A 26,150-nucleotide genomic window follows, 5' to 3' on the forward strand; every position below is an offset into this window, starting at 1 on the left:
TCTTAAGTACGATCTTTATATCAACATTCATACATATATCTTTAAATTTGATTTAGGGAGCTTCATGAATACAACGATATAAATGAGTGTTAAGACTGATATAAATACAACAAATACAAGCAATAACTTAGTAGACAAACTATTTATGATTCTATAGCAATTCGTTTGCTAAAAATAAATATCTTAAGCATTAGGGATTATATTTTTAAAACGAATAGTTACATGGAAGGATCTAGAAAATATTTCCGGGTAGTTTACGATCAAAAAATTACGATTGTCGGCTTAGAAAATTGAGTAATTTTTAATGGGAGCACTCTGACAGTTTGAGAATCTATTCACGCTTTAAATATTCACTAGTTGGGATTAAAGGTAGGTCAACGAGGTTAAAATATCAATCTTTCAAGTGGTGTCCAGACCACCCAGACTCACTTCCTGGATCCGTCCATGAACAATTATAGAAACGGGTACTCAAAATACTGTAAGCGTTAAAACTAGGCCAAGGTTTTGTTAATTCTTTCATTCGATTTCATTGATTCATTCGTTTTTGTTTGCTTAAAGCTTCTAAACTTTAATTTAATAGAGTATCTTTTTAAACTAAGCAATTTTCTGATAGGGTGATTTCTTGAATTCGAATATGAGTACTCTTTGTAACCGAAATTTCGATAACACATTGAATTCTGTAAACTTCATATCCTAGTGATAAAACGTGTATTTTCCAAACTTGTATTTTCCAGCCTTGGAAAATCCAATCCAATTATCGTTAAAACAAAAACCACTTGGATACAAAGCTAATGCCTGTGTATCAAACATATAAAAATATGCATATCTTTGTTTAATTTTTTAAAAATTTTGGTTTTAGAAATTCGGAAATTTTGGAATTAGTATTTTACGTTTATGGAATTTCTTTTAAGAGTGTTTTTTCCACATAATGCTTAACATATAAAATTCCCTGAAAAGAATCTTTATCTTATTCTAGACCTTTGCCATCTAATATCAGCTATATTGTTTTAGAAATAAATGTATTTAAATTTGTCTAAAATCCAAGTTAAAAACAAAAAAAAAACAAAATAAATATTCATTCAGAATTTTTGTTTTCCTTAAGAATTAGCTATTAAGCCAGTTCTCGGTAATTTTTTGACTACTTTGTAGTATCGAAAATCGATTTTCGAATACCAAAAATTTATTTATGCCAAAATGAGAAATGAAAATAAAATATATACATATATATATCTAGGTATAGGCATAGATAGATTCATAAAACACCTGCAGCGTATTATAAAAATCTCAACACTTTGAATTGGCCGGGCCTATGGGCTAGAAAAAAAACAACAAAAAAAGATTCATTATTATTATTTTTAGCTTTTGCTTTTGTTACGTCATAAATTCACATAAGAATACATGCAGCAAAAATCAATAAACAAAAAATAACATAAAAAAAAAAACGAAGAGAAAAAAAGAAGCAGAGCAAGGCGGCAAATCAATGAGTAGCCGAGACTGGAAATGAAAACAAAAGTGTAAGAGTATCTGGTTTTTCTTTTTTTTTTTTGGAGTGGATTGAGATTGGATTGTGGCTACTGACGATCGTGAGCGTAACGCTTCGATATGTGCTCCGAACTGCAATCACCATTCACAATCAGAGAGGGCAGGGTAAACCGAGCCAATCTAGTGGGAGAGCCAACTAACTTGACGCTCAGTTTCAAACTTAACTTGGCGGTAGACAGACGTGGTTTTTTATTCAGTCCCCCCTACACAACAAAGCCGACGGACGGACTGAAACTGAATAGCAGCAACTAAATAACAACACAAAAAAAACAGAAAAAAAAAAAACTTAAATATATATTTATTGTGCAAGTCACACGAGAGCGGTTTGTCGACGACGACGACGACGACGGCAACTGGCGACCTGGACAACCACAATAAAAGTTGATATAATATATAAAATCAGTTAAGTGATTGCAGCAACAACAACAACAACAACAACGCGAGTCTGATAGAAAGACAACGGCAATAACAAATTAAAAAAAACAAAAAACCAACCACCAACAACAAAACAACAAAATTGGCGCGCAATTTAATGTCTGTGACTAAGTCTTAAGTGATAAACCATTTCCAACCCCCACCTCAAAAAAAAAAAGGAAAAAAAATTAAATTGTTTGCTAAAATTGTTTGTGTCATTATAATTATTTGTTTAAACACACGTGTCACATACAAAACAAAAGTGCAAGCAAATCAAATCAAACCCCAAAAATACAAAATCAATCAAAAAAGGAGAAAAAATAACATATGTTAATAGCATATTTATTGGAAAGGATTTGAAACAAGTTTTTTGGAAACAACAGCAGCCATAAAAGGTTAGCAGAATTAACTTAAATCAATAAATTCAACGAGACTAACGCGCAATTTATAAAGTTGCCTTCCCCTACCCTTTACATACATATACAATATACCAAGTATATAGACAAGAATCAAGTCTGATTGCAAACACACTGAGAAAATAGTTTAGTTAGTTCTCTCAACTTGCAACTTGAAAACAAAAAAAAAAAAAAAATGCCACGCGCCCATGCAAATTATAATGCATAAATATTCATTAAACGACTTAGGTGAATTGATTATAGAAATTCTGATAAATTGGTTTCTATTGAATAACTACTAGATTAGTGAGTTGAAGAAAAACTAGTTCACAAATTTCATGAGGATGCAATTTGTTGGGCATTTATTTACAATTTTGATTCCTGTCTGTCTCGTGTTTGAAAATAGTTTTGACTTGCTTCTGAAACTTTTAATCTTTAAAATTGTAGCAAAAAAATTCTATAGTAGTTCCTTGACTGAATTTTGGATATGGCTTTATGCTTCAATGTACTTATATAATTATAACATACTGTATATCTGCTCAATCATATCTTTTACTCATTCACATGTTTATCTTTGCTTGACACAAAAAAAAACACAAATTTTAATTTGTCATAATTAAATGCAAAAACCGGAATAAGCCGGTAAATGTATTCTTTAAATGATTATCAATGGCTTTATATGAACAACAATTTGGCATCGTGACTAATGGGCATTCGCTCAAAGCTAAAAAAGGTTTAAATTACTTTAAGATTCAATATTTTCATTCATAAATATATTGAAATTAGCCTAATGTCCTTAGTGGATAGTAATATTTTTTTAAGATTATTTTTTAAATTCTGACACAAGGTATAATAAAATTCGTCAGATGCTTTTAATGCAGTAAAGAAGACTATTTTGACCCCATTGAGTATATAGATTTCTGATCAGTATGAAAATCCGAATCAATATAGAGAAGTCTGTCGGTTTCAATCACTCTCATTCATCATAATTATTAATCTGCCATTAATTTAACTCATTTTATGCCGCGCAAACAAATTTTAATATAACATATTCAGACTAATATTATTTCAGACTATGGTTAATAAAATTAACTTACTAAAAGCTACTAAGACAAAATACATTTGTGCAGATTTACTTGTCTGTTGAATATATAAAAATATTTGAAAACTTTTTGAAAGATGTCAAAATTTGTTGATAAAAAAGTCGAGCAACGACCATCGGGAAACCAATTGGGGTAATCTTCTTACTAGCTATAGCTACTAGGCCTTAAGCTATCGTTTTAAAGTATATAGGTACATATTTTCAATGTTTTACATCAGATTTCCAAGAATAAGTTAAAATTATGAATATAAACTAAAATGGACCTTATCATCTTTAGATTAAAGACAATACAAAGGTCGCCAAAACAACAAAAAAACTATTTAAATTACTATTAAATCTTAATTGACTCTTAAATATTAATTAATGACAACAAAAAGGAAAGATTGATTTAAATTTCAACAAAGTCGTAATCTAAACAGATAAACAGATTTAAATTTTTTTATTATAGATTTAAAAAGTAAACGAAATATTATTTTAATTTATTCATTTCCGTTTCTTTGTACTACATTTAAAGACTATTGAAACAAATAGAGTATATAAAGATGTCAAGGAAAATCATGGCACTAGTATATAGTATGTGTGTTGATTCTAGATGTTTTAGTACTAGTTGTAGATTAAAGATAAACTAATCCATTTGGAGCTAGCTAAATGCCTTTAATGACTCCAAAAACTAATTGAGAAATAGTGGTCAATAACTTTCAATAATGTGATGAATAGATTATGTGGTCATGTCTGTAACCTTTGACATTTAAACTTTGTCTCTATTGTTCCTATCACAACACATGTGGTATGGTCATTAAACCTGTTGTTTGTATGTTCTATCTATATGTATGTACATATGTACATATATGTGCAATATGCAATGTACCCCATAAAAACAAACAAAGCCACAGCAAACAAACAAACTTGAGGTTATCGTCATATATTCTTTTCGGAATGTGGCACGTTTTAGCTGTTTGATTTTTGACTCTTATATGTAAGATGCAAATTTACGACTAGCTCTTAATCATTTTGATGTATTATTCTAAATGGTCAAAGAACATAACAATTATAAAATTTTATAATTTTAGTTCTTCTTTTTTTTCAAGTGTATATAGCAGCAGGTTCTATATGTATGTATATACCATATGTATATATGTAGTTATAAAATATGCAAAATAAATCTCAGCAGCTGCCACTAAAGTAAATAAAATACACATACACATATACACAAATGTGTAGGGGGGCGGGGTTTATGGGAGCTTATAACAAGAGTTGCAAGTCAAGTTTTATTTATTTTATTAGTTAGTTTTTCATATCATTTCGAAATGCCATTGTTTTGCAGTAGTTATTGCGATTAGTATAACAACAATTATCGCAACAATTTACACTATAATTTGCATACCGGTTTTATGGTCAAAGTATTATTTATAAGTAGGTATACATATATTATTTCTTTCTCATTTCCCCATGTCCCAAGAGTGAATTTACAGAAATATAAAAATTATACTTAAACATTTTATTTCATTATTTGTGGCACGTTTTTTCAATTGATTTTTGTGCCTTCTACAAGACGATAAGAAAAATCTCATAAATGTAATCAGTTAAAGCATAATGTATAAAAATAAATTAAAAAAAAAAAAAATTCTATATACAAGATCTTTGTAAATGAATTCGTAACAATATAGTTTCGATCAAGTTTTCAAGTTCATTTTGATTTGAATTCTTTCACATTTTACTGACATCCGTAAGTTCTTCCGAAATGAACCGCAAACATGTTCGACAATGCAAATATTTAGATAAGAAATTTGTAAATATTTTTACAAGTGAACAGAAAAGCAAAAAAAAAACAAGAAGAAATTGACGAAAAGTTTATAAAAATTTTGCCACGGCATCTGGAATATTTCGTTTATTTCATTTGTAATCAAAGGCCTCTGATAAACATTTAGCGACTGCAATTGAAAGCCACCAACAAAAATTCAATAAAGTCTTAAAGACTTTCAAGTTAAACAAAAGACGAAAAGCAAAAGAAAAAATAAGGAAAACCAAAAAAAATGCTATAGTTTCTAAATATATTCTAAATGCCCGCCCTCTGCCTCCCACTTCCACCCATTCGGCTCTATCCATAGTCAGGGTCAAACTAACTTAAATATATCGATTCATCTGACCTAACTTGTATTTGCTTACCCTGGCACCAGGGTATATACGTTCGCCAATAATGGCCAAGAGATAGAGACTGAGATAGAGACAACAAAGAGAAGGAGATAGAAATACAGAGGGAGAGTACATTTCCCATGAGCCAAGTTTCTGTTGTGCCGTGAGAATTCTGGTTAATGGATCATTAATAAATAATCATCTGATGCCAAACTAAGTTTAATAAGTTGTGCAAAAAATTAAGGTAAATCAAGGCTTTTAGTGTATAATTCTCAATTTCTGTAAGGGTAAAGAAACTTCGTCTGATTGTTATGTGAGCAATTTGCATTCGAATCAATGGTAAAATAGGCGAAAAAACCAAATGAAATTGTTTTTAGTAATTGACGAAAGCAAACAAACAAAACACTGAATTTCACACCTTTTGGTTCCACACGCACAACCCAAGCAAGCGTGTGTGTGTGTGTATTTGTGTTTCTGTATGTATATATGAATCAGATCTGGCTATAATTTTGCCATTTCAATGGCCAAGAAGAAGGCATCAGGTTATGGGAAATTAAATGCTGTGCCAAAGAACAAATGTGAACTACAAAAGCCGAAATCGAACAAAAATAAACAAATGTAAGAAAAAACCTGTTAAAACTAGATAAAGTAGTGTACAATTCAATAACAAAATTATCCATTCAAAATGTTCTAGAAAAAGGATAATTTTTATTTCTAATGTTGTAAACAGAAGTCACTAATGGAATGCGAATGTTTTTGATTCTGAATAAACTATGTTTAGTTTCTTTCTTTTCGTCTGTATTCAACGATTTGAAAACTGCAATAACAAAGGACTCAACTTCCTTTTTTTTCGCAAAAGTCAACAATTAACAATTAATCAATAACAAAACTTTAATTTTTTCGTTTTCTTGTGCAATCCAATTTTTGTTTTTATTTTAAATGTTCGTTCACCTGAAAAGAGTAAGTTTTCAACTTCTGAAAGCATTTATTTTTATAAAATAACACAGGACAACAAAATTGCAATTGTTTTTTATTTTCCTGCTGTTATTTAATAATTTGAGTGTGCTGATCGCGAATCTGCACTCAGTTTTTTTCGAATCAGTTTGAGCTACCATCTTAAATCTTTATGAACAAGTAAGCCTTTTTTTATTATTTTTTTTTTTTTTGTATAGACGAAAAATAGTCCTGTTTTTTTATGTATTGATTATTCCTCTAAAACCTAAAAAACTTCTAAAAAAAACTTGAAATCTAACTTATATTGGTGATAATTTATTGTTGCTGCATAAGAAAGTATCGATAATTACCAGTCGAATGAAGTATTTTATGTAGATATTGGATGGAAAATGGCTAAGCTATATATGTATGTATATGCGATTTTAATAATTTTTCGTGTTTGACCTTTAAGGATTTTCTCCTATTTCATCAGGAACTGCCAGTCCTTGGATATTTTTCTCCATTTCAAACCCCAATGTAGATGAAGTTCCATCAGGGATAATTTAAAAAGATTGTGGATTAACGAATAATTGTTTCCTATTTTTATCAGATTTTTCGCTTATGTATGTATTTACATATGAAATATGAGACATATAAATTTCCTGATTGTTGGAGCCCATTAAGTAGATAATTATAATTATCGAAATATTAGCCTGTATGTCAGTAGGTTTGCTGGCACACTATGCGTATACGTTATTGTTGGCTTAAGTGTGTCAGTCAACAACTACGCCCCATATGCCAACCTAACCTATTGTTAAAAGGCTTAATAATTTTAAAAACGTAAATAATTTAATTAGCAAAACGTCCATCCATATATGCTGATGAATTTTGGTTTTAAATCCATTTAAAAATAAATTTTTTGTTTTGCCAATTTTGGTCTATTTTTATACTTTTGAAAACAAGATAAGAAAAAATAAGTCCACTTAGATTCTCACTTAAATACATACATATAAATATATATGTATGTATGTATATAGTTTTATCACACTATATTCTCTCTTGCTCACTTCTTACAATATTGATAAATAAATCTAAATATAAGCTACATAAAACATTAAACAATATCATTTAATCGAATTAAAATAGCAAAATTCAATTTGCACATTCCCTTTTGACCTTTCTTATTTAATAATATCAGAAAATATAATTTTCCATTTGGAACCTTTTTGCCATGGTTTTATTGATTGCGCTAACAGTTTGCGTTAGAGTCAAATTGTTATTTAATTAGTTCAGACATCGCCACCCAACCCAAAATAAGATAGGAGGAAGCTTTAAATTACTTACACTTTGCGCCTAATAGTGCAGAGAAAAAAAGAGAAGACCCATTTCTCATTCTCTCCATGTGCATATATGTATCTATATACTGCCTTGAAATGACTCAATTTATTGCATTTTATATGAACATTACAGCTTGTTCGTGCCATATACAAAATAATATTGTACAATTCAATATACTGAAAAAACAAATTGAAAGCAAAATGTGTGGCGAATTTTTCCGGTTTTGTCTGTTTGTTGGAATTCTGTGTGCAATGTGAAAACTGTTAATGTGTTTAACTAATTAAAAAGCTATTAATTTTCACGAGAAAGAGAGCAGTCAAAACGAGTGAGAGCATGAGAGAGGAAGAGAGAGAACAAAATCTATTCCGGCCACTTTTTGGCTTCTATTCATCAGCATAAATTAAACAAGACCAAGACAGAGCCACGGCACATCAAACACAATTAACATGAAATCGATTTTCATGTCTTCCCTCCCTCTCCTCTCCCCGCCCCACCCCTCAGCTCTACTCACCAAACCAAATCAAAAGAACAATTTTTTCAAGTAAATAATGCTTCTGCGAGAAAAATTACAAAAAAAATCTGACCAAACGTATAGAAAATTGTATAAAATAAAAGTAAAAGCCAAAAGTATTTAGAAAAACGCCAGACAGACCAGCCCAAAAAAAAAAAAAAGAAAAGAACAAAATTTTCATTCTAATGGAAAATAGGCGAAAAAGGAAATGGAAACTGGCAAAAGTGGCCAAACCGCGGCATTTAATTATTTTGCGATAAAACTTTTCACGATTTCATCAATTCAATGTGCCAGCGGCAAAGAAGAAGAAGAGGCCAAGAAAATGGAATTGAATTTTCCAATTTTACAATCAATTTTCATAGCGTACAACGTGACGTATGCGTGTTTTTCTTCAAGTCATTAGCAATCGTCTAAGGAAAAATTGTTTTTTTCCACTAACAATAAGAAAACTAGACTTGCCATATATGCCAAAATTTTCTAACATAATCATATTATTATTTTTTTTTCTATATTGATTTTACTTTTCAAAGCACTTAATATCAAAGAGAGAGAAAGAGAGAGACAAAAACTTTATGACAAATTTTTGTGACAGGCAAAAAAAAAATTAGAAAAGTTTGCGGCATATACATAGATATTTGAGTGGTTGGATTTTAATTTTGATTTTCCTGCAAATACATATACACATGTGAGAGTGTGTGTGTGGCCTTTAATGCATTGCCACACTCAGCACAAACACAAACATAGAAAGAGAGTCAGAATAGGAATCAGAGGCACGCACATGTCAGCTTAAGCACTTGAGGTGCAAATGGGTTTTGTTGTGAATGGAGAACGGAGAATGGGGAATAGGACTACGGTTAGGCAGAGCGGTTGGGTGGTTGGGCGGGGAGACACGAGAACTCGAAGTTCCGTGTCTGTGTTTGATGTAGAACTTTTTTTAAGAGACCAACCAAATTGCCAGTTACTTAGAGATGTCTACGTGACTCATAGTCAATTCCACAAAATAATTATAACTTACTTATGAGTTAATAAATTTATTAATATAATTAAGTACATATTCATATATTGTAGTTTATGCACAAATATCAATATTAATTAATATTAAGGGTTTTTGATTTGTGTTACAAAGTTCGAACTGACGTCAAACAATTTCGAAAGATTTATAATCAAAATAGTTAAAAAATGTTAATCAAAAGTAATATAATATTACTAAGTATGTCATAATTAATATCTTTTATTCTATTCAACTTGATAAGATTGTGACGCACTATCTCTGTCATTATTAAAGTATCAAATAAAATAAAAGCTTTAAATAAACAGTGTGTCATAATGTATAGACTCTGGAAATTACTTTTTGTAATATGTAAGTTAAATAAAATGTTGATTGTATTTGTGTAATGTATTTAGAACTTTAACGAGAGCTTTTACATTAAATTCGACATTTGGAACATTCAGTTGCCGAATGAATGAAATCGATGAATGAAATTTGAAACGAATTGAGTAAGAAGAAATGCTGACATAGTAGTCAAACTAGTTCCAAAAGCCATTTGGTTTATGGATGACTGAAGCCTACTGAGGATTCCAAAGTATGAATATTCAAAATACTGTAAATACTCAGAGTACAAAGACTCAATGACGAATACATTCATGCATTTATTAGGTGATAAAAATTGAAAAAACTTCATTTAAATAATGATACAGTATATTCATCGATGAATACTCAAAGTAATCATAAAATATTAAATGTTTTGAATACTATGACTACTCTAAGAGAGAGACAACTCTCTTTAGAATCAATCAAAGTGAACAAAGTGAATAGATTAAGCTTACTCTTTTATTCATTAAAGTATGAATACTCAGTACTTGACTTTCTTAGAATGACTAGGTGTCTAAACATCATTCAATTGAATACATATTCAAAGACCATAACCATAGTTGAGAGTAAAGTTTCCAAGTTTTTGAAAGATTTACTGATTAGGTGCGGTATATTTTAAGTGTTTAAATGGTAACGTATTGAAATAATATTTTTTATAAACAAAGTATTTCCCCAGGTGTTTTTCTAGTGCCGCTGTCATCTCTAATATTCGTTTGTGGGAGTGTTTTGTGTTCGACTGTGATTAGGCCATCATTGATGTATGTAGGTGGAAAATAGAGTATTATATGGCATGTGTAAGACGGTGCTTCTGGTTTTTTTTTCGGGTGATGTCGCCTGCTATTTGGTAGTCCATTGATGATTACCAACAGTCTGGGTTATTGGGAGCCATCGCAGCTTTCATTTTCTCTATTTAGCTGTGTTTATTTTCGCTTCAGAACGCGATTTTCCAATCGATTGAGCACGTGACAAGCTCTAGTGCTACTGGGCCATGACACATATGTATAAACATACATACATACATATGTATGTATGTATGTATGGATGTCCCCCATGTACAATAGAAAAACGTACAATTTTCGACATGGTCGAAAGTAATTCAAAACTTTGATGTAACTTGAAACCGCAACGGAGACAACTTCTTCTCTTTCCATTGATTTACCATTTCTATTACCGTTTCTATTTTTGACAATATTTAATTAACATTTTTGTTGTTGCTGGGTTGTTTTGTCCCCAGAAAAAAAAAACACACAAAAACCAACATCCCTTTGGTCTTCCTTTTGCATTTATTTACGCATCAATTTGTAGCGCTGATTTATGTCACCAACCAGAAAAAAACCCAAGATGACAAAAAAAAAAAAGTAAATTGCTCCTTTGCTTTTCTAAATGCGAATTAAATTTGTTTTTCCCCATCTCATCGAGTTCTTTTTTTGTGTTTCTGCCCGTCTGTTGAGTGCCTTTCACACACACACACACACACCAGAGGCTGTCTTAAAGTATTAGGCAGCTTAAATTATGCTTTCACCCAGAGATCTATCTATCTATACATATCTGCTACCTAGCCAGAATCGCAGAAGGCGAAGGGAGGGGAAGTGGGGTGTCTCCGAGCCAAGCCAAGCAATTGCGCAATTTTAAAGCTTTTGAGAGTTCAGAGTTGAGTTTAAGCATTTAATTAAATATAAAAATTACACTGACTACCAAGCAAAATATTAATAATAGCCACTCCTGTTTAACAAAGCATAACAAATTCTGCTTGTACAAAAAATGAAAAGAAAAAAAATTTGAAAAATTATTTACTTTGGCCATTTTATGTAGACACATAAGGGCCCTTGGCCTTCCACTTAAAGGACTTTTTGTTTTTGAAGATTGCTAGGCGTCGCTTTTTAAAGGTTCCGTAAGAATGCCAACCAAAGCTGGTTTGGTTTCATCTAACTTCCTTTAAGGAATATATTACTTCAAATGAAAGTTCTAGGAAGTCCTTTAACTTCTGACTTCTGAAATAATTCAAGATCAACCTGTTTATATTTTGTATACACTAAAAATAAAAGACTTAAAAGCCATGATATGATAATGAATTTTAGCATTCACAAGACACTTTGTTCGTTAAATATAATGTATTTCGCCAAAGTTTAAACCAAATTTTCCTGCCTATGTGCCTTATAAGTTCTTATAAGTTTGGCATTAGATAAAAGTATTTAAATCGAGAAAATTTTTCTTCTGATAGTTTCTAACAAAGTAGACGCTTCAAAATGCAGTATAAATTTTTGGGTTTATTTAGGAATCTCCGCCTAAGTTCGTGGGACAACATGCCAACTAATAGTCTCTCAGTAGAAGTTATTGAATCTCTTAGGCGAGTGTTTTTTCACTTAATTTTAGAAGTTAATGTTTGCATGTTTACTTTCTATCACAAAACGAAACAAAACCAAAAGATAACATTTTTATTCAACAAAGATTTTTGCCCATGAATTGCTCAAGGCAAGACCAAGAACCTAAAGTAAGGTGGTATATCCATTCCTTTGGAACCCGGTCATTACAGTTTTTCAGTTATCTATAAACATATACCTATTATAAATATAAAGCATTAAATTCAAATCTCCTATTTAATGAACACTCAATTGACACTCAAATCTTTTGATTGTCTTTGATTTGTTATGTATGTATATATCCAATGATGTTTCTCATGCGTTCATTTGAAAAGGTTTTTGGTCAATTCAAATTGACCCAAATACATTTTCATGGCACAGAAAAGCAGTTGATTCTAAGTCAATTAGCCTAATAGAATTTAAACATAAAGAACTTACTTTTATCTCATATCTGATTAACAATTCTAAAGCAAAATACGAAGCCTTTAGAATTTGCTGTTACGGAAACTAAAAACCAAAGAGTCTGATAGTTAAATATTGTTAAAGACAATAAGATTGACAAATCACAAGAAATATTTTCTAATTTATTTAAATTCTTAAATTGTATTTATAAAGATTTCAAATAAAATTAATATCAACCTTTATGTATTAATTAAATGGACAGTAACTAAAGCAAGGCTTAAATTGCAACATAAAATTGATGGTGATAAATTTGTCGTTATTTTTCATTCATAAATATGTATGTACGTACATATATATATTACCCATACATATTTCATTTATCAACATCATTTATGTATGCATAAATTGTGCTTTAATATCTTCCGGTTATTCTTATCACACGGTTACCACAGCTAAATGGATGACAAGGAAAAATAATTTACCTCATTTTTGGGCATTCGCCTGGTAATGACCCTAACAATAGCCAAAAAAAAAGGAGAAGAAAAAACGGCTGTGTCCTTTCCGATTCTCCTTCCACGAAACAAAAAAAAAATAAACACAATCCCTTATTCTGTTGCTCAGTGTTATTAGCGAGTGAACAAAAGCTGAGCCGGGCGGCATCTACATACTTAAAACTTCCTCCTGTTTGTCATTGGTAAAATTCTGGGATACCGGGATACTCGGAAACTGGGACAGAGCTGGTTCGTTGCTTACTTACACATCAAGGGCAAAAGCAGCGACCCACATTTTACTTATTACACAGTTCAGATGTTCGACACTCGAACCGGGTGGAGGAGTAAGAGGAGGAGGGATGCGGCACATAGCTCTAGAACGGTCGGCTTGAGATACGGATGGGAATGGACAAAGTAGACCCATGAAACGTGTGGGTCGGTAAACAAAAACAGTAGGATGCGTCCGTTGTCTGTGGTGTGAATTGCAAAAGAAGCAAAGGCAAAGAAAAAAAAAAAAAAATGAAGAAGATACATACATAACATACATACATATATTGAATTGTTACATCGACTTTGCTACACCCAGCTCAAATCTGGATTGAGTCTGTTTTCACCTCATTAATACCGTTATTGGTTAGAAACCTTCTTCTGAAATACCTTCCAGAAACGTTTCAAAGTAAAAATTTTGTCTTTGATGTTTTATATTTGATTCGTTGTCAAAGATAAATAGGTCAATTGCATAACAATCAAATATATGTTTTTGAAATTAACAGCTGATATCAAACGATTTGTTAAATATATAATTTGCTTCATTTACCTAACTAGATATACATATATTTAAAATTTGAAATGTCTTTAACAATATTTAAAGCATATGTATCTTAAAAAAAAACAACGAGGATTTTTTTTTAAATTGTTTAATTCACTTAGTAGCTAATTCATTTTCTTGGCGAATTGCCTAAATATAAGCCTTTCTAAGTATCTCTCAGTTCAGACAGTTCAGACAGTTCAGACAGTTCTCAGACAGTTTGTACCTCAATCTACCTACATCTAGTTGTTTATTACTTTATATAAAGAAGACTTTATTAATTAAATAGCTATCAGCTACATATACTATATCAATATTATCATTAAATATTTGCCAGTAAATATTAATTTTAAAAGGGCTGGATTTTCAATGCGTCAGGACCTGAAAAGAACGTCAAATTACAGATGTAAATCAGAAACAACAAATTTCATTTGTCAAAAAAATAATATCCAATTCTTCATTTGGAATTCAAAGTAATAAAAATGGTCAAAATATTTTAAAATATATTTTATGTTTCCAATTGTTTTTTATAATTGCAAGGAAAGTATAAAAAGTTATAAAATTAAATTTCAAGTACCTACAATAATATTTTTAGGCATTATCCTTTTGGTTGATATTCGCCTTGCTTAAACTCAGATTGAAATTAAACGTTATTAAAGGATCCATTGAAATGTTAAGACTCAAAGAAAGTTTCTGCAATTTAAGACACTTTTTCCTTGCTCCTATGAAATTGTTAAACATTATTTAATCGATTCATAATTGTGGTTTTATTTAATGTATGCAAAAATAAGAATTTACAATTGTCAGTAAGTGCAGTCCTGGCTTTTACATTTAAATCTTCTTTAATTACAAAAAGCATTCTTTGTCTACTGCACTTTTTTTTTAGCTCAATATACTCTTTGGAATTTGTTAATACTGGGTATAAAAGTGCCTTACAAATTGTTTTTGCAATGTTATAAATGTAAACAAAATTAACATATGCAAATTTTTCCCATGCCCATGTGTGTGTGTGTGTGTGTCTGTCAATAAGTGTCTGTGTGTGTGACGCCAACTTTCAGCATGTAAGACAAATAAGTAGAATAGGCTCTAAAGGCCTAAAGTCGTGTGGGCTGCATGTGTGAATGTATGTGTAAGTTCAATATGTGTGATCCAAACTGGTCTGTAAGATTTTAAATACACTTACCATATGGTACATTTTGCTATTGAGGAATGAAACTGGGATATGAACGAGAACATTAAATTCCTTATGATATTTCTACCAAATAGCACATCATGTCAGATTATTCATCATAGATATATTTTAAAGAAATTAACGCATGAGTTATATCAATTGTCTATCTCTTACATATATATCTCAGAAGCTATCATCGCTGAAATCCATACAAACGATATGAGATCAAAGAAGATAAAAGACCGATTTTTTGTAACTGAAATTGAATATGAAAGTAAAATTAAATTACCTCAAACAAAGTTAAAAATCAATAAATAAAAACATAAAATATTTCAAAATAATAGTTCTATTGTAAACGTTTCTAAAGACTCTATTACAACCAGTCTCTCATGTTACTAATTTAAAAGTAAATTTAGTGACTAGAAGAGGTTTTAAAAATTAAATTGATGGATTCTTTATGAAAAAAACCAAAAAAAAAAACAAAAGCATGTATCTATTTTTGAAATTTTTGCTCTTGGTTAACTTTTCTGGATAGTTGCCCATATCGTTATAACTTCGGGATATGTTAGCCGAAAATTTGAGTTTAATATTTATAGCTTTAAATTGATTTTTAAACAGGTATCAACAATTTCTAGACCAACAAAGGTCTTTCTATCTATTTATTACCTTTATTTTAATCCCAATCTTCTATAATAAGCAGACAAGTTTCTAGAAATAGTTATTTACTTATTAGTTAAGAATGTCTCTTTATATCTAGAAACTTTGTCAGAGATGGAGAGATGCAATTAGTTACTTGTGAAGACATTGTTTATTACCAAATATAAAATTAACGATATATGTTGGATATTTAGTTAAGTCGGCTATGATTTTAATAGATACAAAATTCAAAAGAAAAAAAAAAGAATTCTTGTAAATGTGACAAACTGATATTTTGTATCTAATCTTTTCTTTCTTTCACCTAAGAGTTCAATTTTGCTGGAATCAAATAACATTTGAAATATTAAGAAATTTGTATTAATGTAGTTTATGAATTTTTGTATTGTATTTATTCAATCTTCTCCTAATTTAGAACCTAACAAGGAAAAAAAAGTAAAAGTAAATGATTACACAAATAATTTATAATGCAAGCTTCCTAAGAGTATACACTATTCGAATCTTGTTAAAGGAATGCGACCTTTTCACTTTTCCACTGCTATGTCTGAAAGTGTTTTCTTAAAAAGTTGAATTATGTGCGGAAAATGTAAATGCGGACATTCGTATTGTCTGTGTGTATGTGTGTGTGTGTGTGTGCCAGTTGGCGCCTGGTATTAGTATTAAATATACATTACTAGTTAACCGAAATGATAACCTTGATCAGTGTGTAAGTAACCGGTTTGTTTGTGCATAAAATGCTATAAGTAAACTATAAACAAAATCGAAACGGAAGTCATTATGGGGCCATATAGTACATATGTTTGCATATATTTATATATTTAAGAGCAAGGACCACAAACTGAGATGATTGTGCGATTAGAGTAAATAGACACATTTCATTTTATGACTTTATATATGTACATACATAATATGTATGTGCATAAAAAAGCAAGTTCCTCAAATGGAATGTTAGGGTAGTAAATACTGAGAAAAAATTGCTTAGACACGCCTTATTAAACAAGTAATTCAACGAACTTTAAGTTCAATATTTTATCATTGAAATGCACATCAACTACTTTTACTCAAGTACTTATTATACATATAAGTATGCATTCACTTTTGAAATAGAAGCCGGAATCATATATTGTAAATTTGTTCCAATTGATAAGCTTATCATCAATGGCAGCCCTGGGGTCAATTTTTCTGAATTTCCTAAAACACACCTTATTGGTTCATTATCAGTTGCGATTAGTCTACACTATCAGAATGTTTGAAATTTTCAATAATCAATTTCTTGTTTTTTTTTGTACCAGTTTCTAGTTTTGGTTTTTGTTTTCATATGGGAAGTACAAAATCCCACAACCACTTAACACTTGATTTAGTTTAATTTATGACTATTCTAGGTAGAATGATTTTCCGAAAATACTTGAAACTAATCAAAAAATCAGACTAGAATTTCGTCAGTTTGGTAATATTTTGTACCTGTTTGCATTTTGTCGCCAATTGACCAAATTGTCTGATAAGGGGACAATCTAATAAAATTTGTGTAGAATATTTTTAAAACGCATAAGTTTGTTAATTATCAACCAAAAAAAGCAAAAACGAGTTCTACTGGGAGATCCCCTCATGATGAAAGAGTGACATGAATTTACAATTAAAACATTTCGGGCTTTTCTAAAAAAAAAAAAAAAAAAGAGTTTAATCGAAATGGTTAGTTGCATAAATCTCAACGTTTATAGTTTAAAGGGGCATGTACTTCTGGTCTGTTATACTTAGTATATAAGTACCAAAACAAAAAATGATCAGTTTTGTTAATCTTATTGTTCGATTAAACGGAAATTCCATGGCTCTATTTGGATTCTTAGCAGTGCCGAATTAGCCATATAGCAGGATTGACAGATTCTAGATCAAAGATTTCTAATCTCTCAAATGTTGATTTAATGAATTAGAATTTATTTTAAATACAGTTCTGTTGAATTCGGGAAATTCTTAGTAACGGCTAACTTTGCGACTTTCTAACTTTTCCAAATTTCAAACAATTTTAGAATCTTTTGGAATCTCATTTTAATGCTTTTAAGTTTAATTTTGAATTAGCATGTAAGCCACGCGAATTTTCAAGTTATATTTTCCAGCAAGACAAAAAAAATGTTAATAAAGAGCAAATTATTCCAATAATTCTTATTTTTATGAAGCTCTAATTTAAATTATTTTTTTTAATATTTAAGAAATTCATGCCCCTATTTTAACATTGGAATATTGACTTTTAAATTGTATTAAAATCTGCAAACTAATTTGTTATCGTGATGTTGAAATTAATTTTTCCAAAACTTTAACTTAATGAGAGCATATACTTAATTTAGATTTAATTGATATATAAAATTTTGAAGGTCGTTTAGAAATCCGCCAAATACGGATTGTAAAAGCCAGATTGACCAAAAATTTATGTTTGAAAATTAAAAATTTGCAAATGATTTTTGACCAAACCTTTTACATTGGAAAGTGCTTTCTTTGTAACTTATATTTAGGTTCTTGGATTACTGCAGGCCCCCCCCTGCGCGGCTTGTATCGTCACTTATTCTTCTTCTTCTGGGCATTCAAAATTATAACTAATTTAAGGACTTGCTTGGTTTCTTCTTTGAGAGGCTTTAGTTTAACAAGTTTTCTATAGAAGTTATGCAAATAAATCATTCTAAGGTCCTGTAATCTAAACACATCTTAGCAACAATTTTTAGTCATTGTTGTCATGTCAGTTCAACATTTTCCCAAAGAATGTTAAGTTTGAAAAAAGTTAACTATCATAAATGTATAGTTGGTTGTTTATTACTGAAAAGTTCTCTCATTATCAAGCTTTTACCCTATTACTTACATATGTACCTCAAGGCTAAAACTAATTGCGAATTACAACAAATTGTATAGAAAATAGAAGTCACCCCTACGAAAGAATATTTTAGGTGAAAGTCTTCAGTCAGTAGCTTAGTGTAAAAATATTTTTTTTATACAACGAAAGACTGTATTTAAAATGAAGTAAGTAAGTCGTCTCGCCGACTTGGGTATACCATACACCAGGTGAAACAAATATTTAAAATATCGAAAACCAAATGTATGTCTACTAAATTGTTTTAACATGCCTCATACCATTTGTAATCTCGCTCACTCTACAAACACACAAGCACTCTAGCGCCGCCACTAGCCAACGGCCAATTCTGCCCTTATGGATCGCGTAGCAAAATACGTTCATACGTATATTTTGTACGTTTCTAGTCCGATTTCAATCAAATTTGGTAGTTTGATAGAAATAGATAAGATTTATTAGTCTGCCAAATTTGATCGCGATGGTCAAAAAATTGCAAAAGCTAATCGGTTTTTTCTAAATTATGGAGGCGGAAGTGGGCGTGGCAACATATTAAAATATATGTGTTCTGCGCGCATACTAAGCCAATATACATACTAAATTTGGTGACTTTAGCTTTGTTAGTTTTCGAGAAAATCAGTTTTGTTTAATTTTCGGGGGCGGAAATGGGCGTGGCATAATTTTTAAATAGTCAATATCTGCGCGTCTATTAAGCTAACTTACATACCAAATTTAATGTCGGTAGCTGTCATAGTTTTTAAGAAAATCAGAGTTATGTAAATTCCGGAGGCGGAAGGGGGCGTGTCAAAAAGTTGGAACAATTATTTTCTGCGCGCTAACTAAACGAGTATATAAACTAAATTTGATGTTTCTATCTGCTATACTTTTTAAGAAAAACAGTTTTATGTAAATTCTGGGGGCGGAAGGGGGCGTGGCAAAAATTTGAAACAAACTCGATAAGCGTACATACTACACGAGACTGCATACCAAATTTGGTGGCGCTAGCTCTTATAGTCTCCGAGATCTAGGTGTTCATACGGACGGACGGACGGACGGACGGACGGACGGACGGACGGACGGACGGACAGACGGACATGGCTAGATCGACTCAGTTTTTGATCCTGATCAAGAATATATATACTTTGTGGGGTCGGAGATGCTTCCTTCTGCCTGTTACATACATTTTGGCGACTTTAATATACCATTTCACCCTATGGGTGTATGGTATAATTATTGTTATTACTAAGTAGAGGCTATTATAGCAAACTATTAACCTAAGGACTTAAATCCAACATCCATCCAGTCTTTGGGAAAGAAGTTTCTTAGGTTTTGCATTGACTAAAAATGGTTTGCCAATCGTTTTGCTATTTAAGTGTTTATGTCAAATTTCGAATGAGCAGGCTCATAAATATATTATTATAAAAACATAAAGTCCCATACCTTAAGTCTTGAAACATTTTCTCAAGGTTGTGCACAAATTTCAGCCTTTACATATGTCCTCACTTGTTAGACCTGGGAGTCATAAATTTTTTATGTTTATACTCGAATTTCGCGGGCGTTTGTTGAAAAATTCAATCACTTATATATCAAGTGAAACTTTGACACTTTTTGTATTTCATAAAACGCAATCAATCGCAATCGATTTTCTCAGTGATATGAATGCTGTCATAATTGTATCTACATGTTTGGTTATTATATAAAATGGTTTATATGCTAATCTATCATTATGTTTTTTTTTTCCTTTTTTAATTTGCAGGCAATCAGCATCAATAGAAGCAACAATAGCAACATAAAACAAATGGCTGAGGAGGAGCTCTTTGGCGATTTACGTATGTATAAACATGATATCGAAGTAATTAATAAACCTCACAATAACAATTATGGCATAAATAAAAAAAAAAAAAATACTAAAAAAGCTAATTAATCCCCAAAAAAACTTGAATCAGAAACCAACTAACCAGGCCAAATGAGTTTGGCTAATGAATAATCTGCCACAATAAGTCAATCGACAGTACATTTAATTAGGCCTGGCCAAACAGATTTCAGTTAATGCTGTGGAATTTTTAGTGGCCACAAGACAGACACAGACAATCTGAAAACGAAGAACAATTGCGGCATTGGTAATATGTACATAGTTGGTATTTTTGGCCAACAAATAAGCCGCAAGGGGAAAACAAGTCAAAACAGAATATAGTGGCCCAAATGAAATTGAGGAACTTTTTGCCTTACATATTTGGTTTTTTTGTTGGCTTTTTTTTTTTTTTTGACGTCAGTCATTGGCAAATTCGTCGACATCTGGTAATAACAAGTCCAAGAAGAAGAAGGAGAAGAAGTCTTTGGCTTCGCCCTTGATATGTTCTAGGAAATAACAATAGATTTGATAAATGGCTCAGTACAACAATTTAATGCCATCTACATATGCATAATTCATATTCAGTAAATGGGACGTGTATCTTCCAGATACGAAATTATCTATGTACACGCGCATTTTTGCGAAAATTGTTTCAGGCATTCAAGGAAATTGACATGGCACAGTGGTTGAAAGTTGAAATAGTTAACCTACCTATTAGGAAAATCAAATATTGTAATGAGAATAAATATCAATATATAAGTATATATAATTAGTATGTAATGGGAAAAGGCTTTAAACGCCTAATGTATTCCATTATATTGGTATTTAACCACTGTAATCTTAGCTATTGATTTTTGCATTTCATTTGGCTTACTTGTCTTTTACTTTCTTCACTTCATTCTTCGCCCCACCTCTAGAGGATATTATCAACGCTAGCTTTGAGGGGGCGAACGGAGTGAACAACATGCCGCAGGTATTCCCACAGTCCACCTCGCTGCCAGTGCTGCCATCGCATATGCCATTACAACCGCAACCAACACCACAGCAGACCGCTAATCCCAGACCCCGCATTCGCATTGTCGAGGAGCCGACGAATAATATTATTCGATTTCGTTATAAATGCGAGGGTCGTACTGCCGGCTCCATAGCTGGCATGAATTCCAGTCCAGAGTCGGGCAAAACATTTCCCACCATCGAGATAGTCGACTATAAGGGTCCTGTGGTCGTGGTTGTCTCATGCGTTACGAAAGATGAGCCCTATCGACAGCATCCCCATTGGCTGGTCAGTAAGGATGAGGCCGAGAATTGTAAATCGGGTGTCTATAGCAAACGTTTGCCGCCAGAGGAGCGACGACTGGTCCTGCAGAAAGTTGGCATTCAGTGTGTTAAGAAGACAGAAGTGCGTAACTCATTGCTGGAAAGGGAACAAAGAAATGTTGATCCATATCGAGGTGAGCATGACTTGGATAGATTTGATAGATGTTGGATTGAAATAATAATCATAATTTTATTTGCAGCTAAATTTGATCATAAAGACAACATTGGAAGCATTAATCTGTATGAGCTGCGTCTCTGCTATCAGGCCTTTATCACAGTGGGCAATAGCAAGGTGCCTCTCGATCCAGTTGTCTCCTCACCCATTTATGGTAAGAGCAATGAGTTGACCATTACCCGGCTATGCAGCTGTGCGGCCAAAGTCAGTGGAGGGGATGAGATAATCATGCTGTGTGAGAAAATTGCCAAGGATGATATACAAATTAGATTCTTTGAGACAAATGATGATGGGGTTGAGGTATGGGAAGCCTACGCTGAATTCCAACAGACGGATATCTTTAAACAAATGGCCATAGCCTTTAAGACGCCACGTTATCGGAATACAGAAATAACACACTGTGTGAATGTGAGTAAGACATAAAACATAACCAAACTATTGATTCAATGTCCCTTTTGTCCATCTATGCAGGTTGAACTTCAGTTGGTACGTCCATCGGATAGAGCCACCAGCGCCGCTTTGCATTTCGAGTATTATCCAAATCCAGGTATGCTAACATTTGCTCGACTTCAGCGTAAATTGAAACGTAAGCAGGACATGGATGTGTTCCAGCAAATATTATCGCTAGATAGTGAGACAACGGCTACGAAATACTCATGTCCTCCGGTAGATCTAAATGAGGATGAGAATAATACAGTGTCCTCGGATGAGCAACAGAGTTCGGGTACTCTGAATGAGTTCGAGATTGCGGTTAAGAAATTGCAATTCCAACATCGTGGCGAATCCAATGAGGGTGAGGCCACGGTTACAGAGTATACCGATGGCCTGGATAATGATAATGAACCAGAGCCAGATATGGAAATTGAACTGGAGGTGCCACAATTGTTGCCCCAATTGGCCGATGATTGTACCCAGACATCGACGCCCATGGAGGAGATACTACAGCATCCGCAATTACAGCCCAGGGCATTGAGTAATGTGGACAAGATCAATGAGTGGATGAAGAGTAGTGAATTCGAGAGAACCGATAGTTTGACTGTGGAGAATGGGGATACACAGAGTCTCTCGAATAGCACGGCCCAAACGGCCTTCACCAATGTTAGCAGTATGACTGCAAATACCACCATAACGAATCAACTGGATGAAGAAGTGAACGACGACGACGACAATGAAAAGAAGGCTTCGCGTCGTGATACACTCGAGAATCCGGCTGTTAAGGATTTACCCGAAACCGAACTGGTAACGGCCAGTGCCCAGGCATCGGTGGATATCGATGAGAATTTCGATGAGACAGCTACCTATACTAGTCTGAAAATGGCCTACAATAATCCCATTGAGTTACCCAAAGAGGATGGGCCGCAATATCATGTGACCAATCCGTTTAGTCAAATGGATGATGAGGAATTGGTGGTGCTAACTAATCCACCGGCACCGCGCATCAAAGTAAATGCAGCCCAGACACCGGCAACACCTCCCTCACCACAGCTACCGCTACCGCTGCCACCGCGCACTCCCTCACCCGATCCAGAGAATAGATTGCCTCCTCTGCCACCGAAACCCAAACGCAATTCCCAGGATCTTAGCGTGAGTGAGCATAGCAATGCCAGCAATTCCATATCAATCAGTCGTTCGCGCAATGGCAGCGTCAGTTCCAATCGGACAACTCCCTCGCCCATTGTCATAATGCGCACACCTGATCAGAGTCCCACCAAGCGATTGCCAGCATCTACTCCCAGTGCGTCGCCCAAAAAGAGGCAAGGTTTCTTTTCACGTTTCTTCTCGCGACGCAAGAGCAAGACCGACGATGAAGACTCACAAGCCGGCAATAGTTCAAATAAATTGTCGGCCGCAGGTTCATCCAATGCCACGACTCCGACAACAAGTCGAGAGCCAAGTGTCACACACTTCTCTCTGGCCGATCCCAATCGCTGCTCCTCGCGATCGATGCAGGTGCCCAGCAATACGAATCGTAGTGGTCGTCCTGTTGGTCGTAGTTCAAGTAGCGTTTCGGGTAAACGTCCTGCCCATCTGGATGCGGATGTCATTCATATACCCCTCAAGGGTGGCGACAGTGAGAACAGTTTACTCCGTCCAGAGACCTATTCGACCACCAGCACCTTGAGCTACGGTCGACCCCTAGACCGCAAGACACTGAGCACTCTCCAGCTGGCCGATATACCCATTAGTGATGGCAATATGGAATTGGTGGCCATAGCAGATCGTCAGAGTATTAAGAATCTCTGCGAAGGAGCCTACGGTGTTGTATTGGATCCCAGTGTGGATTTATCCGAAGCCGAACATTTCGCATTGTATACGAGCAAATCGCCAGAGCCACCATTCGGCAATGGAGATGATCAGCAAGCTGGTGGTGAGGTAGAGACAGCCGAGTACTTGAGTGCCGATGAAATAGCCAGGCGTCTTGCCGAGGCCAATGGGCTAACTGATTAAGCCACTGGGGACACTTTCATTTACAGGAATAACACAAAAAAAACTTACTTATAGTATTTATATAGCTAGGCCACATACCACTTTCTTCTAGTCGTTTCTATTATGTTTTTTTCAGTATTATATGATAATCTATGTATACACACACACACCATATATATACATATTATGCACAGATTATTTCTAATCTTGACACGATATCTCTATATTTTAGAATCTTTATCTCAGCAACGTCGTCTTGAGGCTCGCAAAGCCGTTGAAAGTGTTAAGCGCAAACTAATGTCCTCTGATATATTCCCACAGAATCCAAAACAATATAAATCCTTCAGTAAGTTTTCTTCAATATATATATTTTCCCTGGTGTTGGGTTCTCTCGATTTCACAATTTACTAAGTACATTTCATGAATTGTAACCCATCAAAGATATATATATATATATATATATATATGAGTGATCCTTGGAACATGTACCTTAAAACACACACACACACATATACACCCCATACACATACATCTGATAGTTGTTGATTATTAGAGAAATCCTTGTGGACCAAAGATTGTTTTTTTTTTTGGTATTATCCCAAAAATCCAAATTGATTTATTAATCATTTTTGGCAAGTTTAGGTTTATTTGTAGTTGGCAAGTTGAACAAAAAGAAAAGAAGATACAAAACAAAAAAATTTATATACATGAGAAAAACAAAATTTAAACATTTACATCTACACAAATTCATATGTAATTCGATTTGATGAATAAAGTGTTTTGGTTAAAATCAAAAAAATTTATATAAATTTTTCAACTCAAGATAAATGACTATTCCAAAAAAAAAAAGAATAAAAACGGGCTTTAAATCAATATATCTCAATCGAGGGTAATTTTATTTTTTATTTACTTTCTTTAATAGTTTGGCCAAAAACATTGTTACTAATGTACATGTCTACACATAAGTAGGACGATTCAATCCAAGTCCAATTCTTTCTCTACCTTTTTGCCATAATTTCATTACAACTCTTTCATAGCTCTGTTACTTCTATTATTCAGAAAAAAATTTGTATGAAAGTTACAAACATTTTAAATAATGTTACTAAGTTCTGTTTCCATTGTCCCCGATGAAACTGCCTTTCAATATTGATTCATTGTCTATGATATATAATCGTATATATATATATTATTTCGTATTCAAAAATTTGTTATAAAAATATTAAAACTACATTCACGTTTTGACTACAAAATTATTTTTCAATCGCATTTGTCCCAAAATAAGATGATGATTTATCATCTTAATCTTGGACGTCGCTCATAAAATAATGAACTGAATATCTTTAAATTTTATACCATGAAGAATATAAAGCATTTCAAATATTATATTGCTTTCTATCTAAAGAGATCGTAAAGAATCATTAAGTGAAAATCAGCATCCTTATAATAAACTTTTTGATATAAATTGCAGCATCTTATAGAACTTATACTTTGACTATTTCACAGTCAAAGAAAATATTAAAGCATTTGACCACAAAATGACGAGGTTTTTTTTATTTAGGGCTAATTATTTTTTTTGGAATAGCCATTAAATAAATATTTGTCTATGGAAAATTTGGTCGGTTTCGATTTATTCCCAAAAAAGTTTAGCTAGCAACTGAAACATCATCTTGCCACTATTGAAGTACTTATCTTAAGTAAGTTATTACATTGACATTGTCCTTGTTGTTGTTATTGTCGTTCTTGTAATTAGTGTTTAGTAGTTTCAAGGCGAATTGAGTTTGTTTGAGTTTATCGTATATCTTTAGTTATATTTAACGCTTTTTGCATGTTTCTCGTTCATTTAACTTTTGTTATAAGCCAAACTTTTTCACTTATCTAAACCATGTGTTGTTAATGAACTTTTCTTATTCTTCATCAATTTTG

At 32.6% G+C, this 26,150-nt stretch overlaps 1 protein-coding gene across 1 annotated transcript; it reads left to right on the top strand.

The window, feature by feature from the left end:
- Positions 1-2,244: 2,244 nt before the first annotated feature.
- On the top strand, positions 2,245-24,452 carry LOC6643747 (embryonic polarity protein dorsal). Its single transcript, XM_002067099.4, has 5 exons — positions 2,245-2,351; positions 20,213-20,285; positions 21,226-21,759; positions 21,826-22,208; positions 22,272-24,452. The coding sequence occupies exons 2-5, from the start codon at positions 20,255-20,257 to the stop codon at positions 24,246-24,248; spliced, it is 2,925 nt and encodes a 974-aa protein (XP_002067135.2). The 5' UTR covers positions 2,245-2,351; positions 20,213-20,254; the 3' UTR covers positions 24,249-24,452.
- Positions 24,453-26,150: the final 1,698 nt, after the last annotated feature.

This window comes from Drosophila willistoni (genome assembly GCF_018902025.1).
Source record: "Drosophila willistoni isolate 14030-0811.24 chromosome 2R unlocalized genomic scaffold, UCI_dwil_1.1 Seg167, whole genome shotgun sequence".
In the NCBI taxonomy this organism is placed as follows: Eukaryota; Metazoa; Arthropoda; class Insecta; order Diptera; family Drosophilidae; genus Drosophila; species Drosophila willistoni.

Coding starts and splice junctions, on each gene's coding strand:
- LOC6643747 (XM_002067099.4), top strand. CDS start 20,255: ATGGCTGAGGAGGAGCTCTTTGGCGATTTAC. Junction 21,760..21,825: donor AAATGTTGATCCATATCGAG/GTGAGCATGACT, acceptor TTTTATTTGCAG/CTAAATTTGATCATAAAGAC. Junction 22,209..22,271: donor AAATAACACACTGTGTGAAT/GTGAGTAAGACA, acceptor CCATCTATGCAG/GTTGAACTTCAGTTGGTACG.